General features: G+C 40.2%; 1 protein-coding gene across 2 annotated transcripts in view; it reads right to left on the reverse strand.

Moving 5' to 3' along the window:
* syde2 (synapse defective 1, Rho GTPase, homolog 2 (C. elegans)) overlaps positions 1-4,189 on the reverse strand; it is a 64,312-nt gene extending 60,123 nt beyond the window's left edge. The window contains exon 1 of one of the 2 annotated variants that reach the window (XM_088350504.1): positions 3,868-4,189. In XM_088350504.1, the coding sequence (XP_088206630.1) occupies positions 3,868-3,985 (118 nt within the window). In that variant the 5' untranslated portion in view covers positions 3,986-4,189. Of the gene's footprint in view, positions 1-2,178 lie in introns of both variants that reach the window. The other variant, XM_088350503.1, reaches the window with a different exon arrangement.
* Between the last annotated feature and the right edge of the window lie 1,811 nt (positions 4,190-6,000).

Here is a 6,000-nt window from a genome sequence, read left to right on the forward strand (position 1 = left end):
TTGTGCCAACTTTTCTAAATTTACAAATCTACAAGTGTTCATTGTAACATTACAAATAAATAAAATAATAAGTTGATGAATGACTGATGACTGCATGCAGGCTTGTGCACAGGGCAACACAGTGGCCTTCTTCTAAGTAGACACAGATATCTCTCACTATTTCTAGCAACACAGCGCTGACAGTCAACAACAGCTCACATACAAGGCAGCTCAACTATTTTCTCTGGAAGTGACTTCAGCAAGAACATACATGCACTAACAGAAAGCAAAAGTATGATAAAAAACAATGTTACAGTCTTAAAACCTCTTTTCCTGTAACATATCTAATACAACAATTTGAAAGTTAAACCAAATTAGCTACATCCAATTGACAATGAATAATGGATGATGAAGGAGAGTAAACAAACTGAGTCGTTGTTATGCCATTCGAAAAAAAACTAAAACCAAATAGTGATGGAATTATATACAATATAATACAATACATATCATGATATGAACCTAGCGATAAGTGAATTGCCACTCTGCATGGTTTAATAGTGCTTTTTATTGGTGATATAAAACAAAGACAGTTGCTAGTAGGACTTATTCATTAGACTTATAACTGTAACAATGGCGAAAACATTCCTAATTGAATTAAGCAGAAGTAATAAAATAGCCACTGGAGTGCTAGAGATGCATAAATAGAATCGAACCTTTCATTTACTCTATATGCTTTAAAATGTCCTGACGACATCAATATAAATATTAGAAACTATATTGCCATATTTTCTATATTATTACATGACTAAAAGGGTATCAGTTAGCTAATAGCTGATACGAAAAAAAAAAAATTGACGAAAAAAACATTGAAATCAAATGTGGATGAATTACCACATTTTCAAAATAAAAACGAGATCCAACAATTTTAATCGAAATCAATTATACTGTACATGCAAATTGTCCCTATCAAATAAAATAGAGGGATCTCCATTTTTTAAATCATTTTTTACCTTTTAGCTTTTATGACATGTTTATAACACAATGTCCTACAATGTCGGGTATTTTACTGTATAATATATAATGTAAACAGTAACGAAACACAAATGTGCGTCAGGAACTACTCGTACAAAATGTATTTTTCATTTGATCAATGCGATTGTCAAGTTCATAATTTGGCCATGGGGGAATGCTTTCCAGTTTGAAACTTAAAAAAGTAACTTTTAATATAACATTAATTTGGAAAGTAAATTCCTCTTAAACTGTTGTATCACCCTAACCTTAACCCTAACCTCATTAATCGCAAAGACAACTGAGCACTGAAAACCCATGACATCTACCAAAAACAAATAAAAAAAGGATGCTAAAAATGCGTGGCATGGTGGCTTGTTAGCACGTCAGCAGTTCAGAGGTTCAAGGTTCAACTCCAGCCACCTGCCTGCACGTAAAAAGTTTGCATGTTCTCCCCATGCCTGAGAGTATTTTCTCCGAGTATTCAGATTTCCTTCAATGTCCCCAAAACACGCACGGCAGGTTTATAGGCAGGCATGTTTTCCTAGGTATGAGTTTCTTAACGACTACAGCTAATGAATTGATTGGAAACTAATCAATTATATAACTGTTTGGAAAAAAACACGTTTTTAATCGGAACTTTTAGAAATTTCATTGATTTCTTCCTCTAAAGAAGACATAGCTAGGTTTGTAGCATATGAGAAAAGACAAATGGCTGGACGATGAAACAATGCTACAAAAGCAGCGTAAAATGTGGGAAAAAAAACAATTAGTCAAAATCTAAAATAATTGGTTCCCCTATTCAACCCAGGTTTCATGATACAGATGTTTTCACACATTTTGCCTAAATACCATTCAGAAAAGCAAACCCCACCAATTCAACACCCGAAACGTCAAACAGGGATAATTGGTTAGTTGTTATTGAACACCATTGTGAGTAATTTAATCTAAAACCTCATGTGCCATTAATTGAGTGTTAAAATGTGCCTACATTAGTGTGAAAAAGGAAACCCGCCACCGGTTAGAGAATCTTAAAAGAAAGCAAAGAGCTCCCTTTGCTTTGCATCCGGAAGAGGAGTGCCACCAGGTTGAGTTTGCTATGAGTGGAGGATGATGACAGGAATCATACAGGAAGGAGGATGAGAGTTCGCTGATCTAGGAGATCCGCAGGAGTCCATGCGGCTGTCCTACCTGAATGCTGTGGTGTCTTGCTCACGGGTGACTTGACAGATTTTACCGCACGGCTGGACGTTTGGACCCTCGTGCTACCCAGGTTTGCTTGAGATGGATACTCAAGGTTTTGGCGGGCGGATGATGAGCCCTCGATGCGTTGTTTCATTTCAGACGACAACAGGCGACCTTTGTACATCCACTGTTGCATTTTGTTGACTGTGACACCATGTCCCTTATTGAGAGAGTTGCCCCCCTGCAGCGACACCTCGGACGACTGCTGCTTATAATGCCCAGGAAGGGCTGACCCTTCTGCGTTGCTGTCCGAAGAACCAGGCAGGTTGTTAACTGAACCGCCACTCTCACTGGCAGCCTTGGCATTGTCGCCCACCTGAGGTCTGGAAATCTCACCATCATTACTCACAACTGGACTGATTCTAAGAGGACTTATGACCTGCAAAGGACCAGCTAGATACCTGAGGTCTCCCTCACTTAAAGAGCGGACTAAAATCAGTTTTATCTGAGCTGAATACAGGTTGTCCATGCTTGAACTGTTGAGTCTCCTTTTGAGGCCCGACTCAATGTTTCTACCAAGACTTAGTAGCAAAGAATCTGTGTCAGAAACATGTTGGGGGTTCTGATCCCCTGCAGAGGACCATGAATCGCTGTCTATATTTTTGGCGGACAAGTGTGAGCACAAGCTATCACTGGAGGGGCTACTACAAGATGAGGTTTTGTGATGCTCAATTAAACCAGCACTTACCTGCTGGTCAAGATTAATATCATTCATAGCATTGATCAGGAGGTAATAGGCCTCCTTTAGTTGGTTTCTAAGCCTGTCTGTTTCATGGGCACTGTGACTCTCATCAGCCAGTTTTCCATCCAGCAGCGACATCACATTTTCTCTATGATGTTTTGCTCCAGTTTCATAGAAAGGTAGAATCTCATTATCATAGTAATCGTCGTCTTCACTCTCTGAGTGACACTTTAGTGATACTTTGGCATCAGACGTGGATGTAACATTCATGTCACATAATTCGAGCTCCGTTGGGAAGAAGGCAGGGGACTGTGTAGGGGCCCTAATGTCTCCCGAGTATGCGGAGATCTCGATTGTCCTGATGAAGTCTGTTTGAGTGGGAGCTGGATTTAGAAGCACAGGAATCTCCAAACTTTGGTTTTTGGTGTTATGTACATTTTCTGTAACGGCACTTATTGTGGAATGTGAGGAATGACCTTCAACCGGGGACTCACAATGGGTTCCAGTCTGTGCATAGGAATAAATATGATTTGAATTGTCCCCAAAGCCAATGGAACCGCCCACGCTGCATTGCCAAGGGACTGATATAAAGTGCTTCCCCTGGGTATGCGTTTCTCTAAGAGACAAACCCCCTGAAATTGTGATGGTGTCATCACATGCGGGTTGCCAGTGGCTCGCATTAGTGTCTGTTATCGAATATCCGGCAAAATGCAGCTCTTTTGGACACGAAACCCCCGGGAGCTTATCATGAATGCCAAGTAACTGCGGTTCCGACCCCGAAAACTCCACGGACGGATCCAGGAGCAACTCAACCCCCGCGGTTCGCACCGCCGTCCCGTCAAAACAATTCTCATATGTGCTCATTCTCTCCACGGAGTAATCCAGGCTTGATAGCGGGACTAGCGGTCGAGCTCCGAATGAATCTAGTGGCAATTTCAAAACTTTTTCGTTACCTTCTTGGCCCACATTCGCAGAGTTAGCGAAGCCCAATCCTGCGCCGAGCGTCTCTCCTTTCTTGGACTTTTTTCCTCGGAGTTTCGCTAGTAAATTCCTCCGCGGAGGTTCAGCCATTCCTTTATTATGCCCCCCGAAAGTTCGACTCTTTACGGCCTATTCCTTTAGAAAGAGTGGCTCAAGAGGGGAAAGCGCCGAGTGGTTTCTCCTCTCTCGCCGAAGCGGTCTCAGCTCACCCCCGGAGCCTCGTCTCCATACTCTGCTGTCACCTCCACACTGGCGGAACCTTCCGTGCAGTTTGCTTGAACTGGCACGCGCTACTCCCGCCTCCTCTCGCTCTCTCTCGCGCTCTCTCTCGCGCTCTCTCTCTCTTTCTCTCTCTTTCTCTCTTTTTCTCTCTTTTTCTCTCTCTCTCTCTGCCCCTTTCGTTTTTTCAAATTATGTCGTATGGAAATGTTAAGTAAAGTAAATGGGATACGCAGAAGTGGTCGTTTTAAGTCATTCATTGGCAGCCAATAGACATTTTTACATTTTAAATCGTGGGTCTTAAACACGGAATGAGAGTTCAAGCCCGTGCAATTTAAAATTCAGAGCTTTTGGGGGTACTGGCACCAAGCATACCTGTCAACCTGTAAGTATGTTTATTATGCATTTTTAAGACGTGTACGACGTACAAGAAAATCTGTACGGAAAAAGGCAAATTTGTCAATGATGGGTACCATTCGGTATACACCGACGATCACGAATCGGCAAATCAATCAAGTCAAACTGTGTTGTTTTTTTTCGTTGCAAACGAAGCAAGCGTATGATACTACTGTATGCATGCGTCTGCCGCGGAAGTGCCTAATTTTGCCCCATTGGTTTCAGGTTGTCGTTCCTGTTTAAGACATGTCCTCTCCCCATACACTACCTACCATTTGATACTGGTGACTCACAACTATTTAAACTGATCCCTTAATTTCATTTTTTTATTCTATAGTTGTAAATATAGCTTAGATACAAGATTATCCAGTAGGGATAATATCTGCATGTGGAGAAGTTCTGTGCTCTCATACTCTTGTTCCACCGTAACTATATTCCGTTGTACTTTGTAGGTAAATAAACACACCCACCCTGGTAGTATGAGGATTGTATGTTACACCGTGAGAGAAAGAGGAACAGTTGGTGATAAAGAGAGTGGAGCAATTCTGGAAGTATGACCGATTTGCACTGTATTTATACTGTATTGGAACAATTAAACCAATACAACCCTTAATTGATTTTTTTTAATTATTACAAAAATATAATAATCCAGAATATTGTTTATTTTATGTTCGTTGTGTGTAAAACATATCGCCTAGAGTAAAACGTGTTTAATTTCAGAGTATGAATATATTACAAATCTGACTAATATTGGGTTTGTGGGCAGAAACTCTACCGAATCAGTACAAACAGTACAAAAGAAAGGTAGGTTTCTCAAACTGAAACCATTTTTTTTCAAGGGACTCGCAGACTTTTTTTGATATCTTATCTAAAGTGGGGCAATGGTGATATCTACTGGCATTTGCTTCTTGAGTTGTAACAAGTGATAAATTATGTGTGAATTTATAGGTTATCTGATTGTCAGCCGTTTAGAAAGAAAAAAAAACTGTTGTTTTTGGTTAGAACTTTTGACATGAAATTTTGACCAAATTTGAATTGTTTTAGGGGTTGTTGGGGTAATATGAAAAAAAAATAGTCAATTAAGTGAATTTCATCGGAATAAATTAATAAAACAAAATTAAAAAAAACCTAGTATGTGTGAAAAGGATGCAAGAGTATGTGCTAGGGATAGATTTGAATGGCAAAGAACAGAAGTGAAGGAATCTTGATGAACAGATTACTCACTAGTCTAGGGATGATATGTTTCAAGTTCAGTAGACACTCAATATAAAGAGAGGAGACATAAATGGATTTTGGATTTGCAATGTGAACAGGGGAGGGAGCCCTAATTTCAGTTTAGAAGTTCCAACCTGTTCTAAAAATCCTTCCCTAAACGTTCTCGTCACTTTTGCAGAGGTGGACCGAAATGCAGCGGACCCCGAACGGATGGAGTGTGCTCGACAAATGAAGGTGTTCATTAACAAAAAACAGAGACAAAAAAAAAAAAAACA

Source organism: Urocampus carinirostris, chromosome 12, assembly GCF_059441175.1.
Source record: "Urocampus carinirostris isolate Australia breed hairy pipefish chromosome 12, RoL_Ucar_1.0, whole genome shotgun sequence".
Taxonomy (NCBI): Eukaryota; Metazoa; Chordata; class Actinopteri; order Syngnathiformes; family Syngnathidae; genus Urocampus; species Urocampus carinirostris.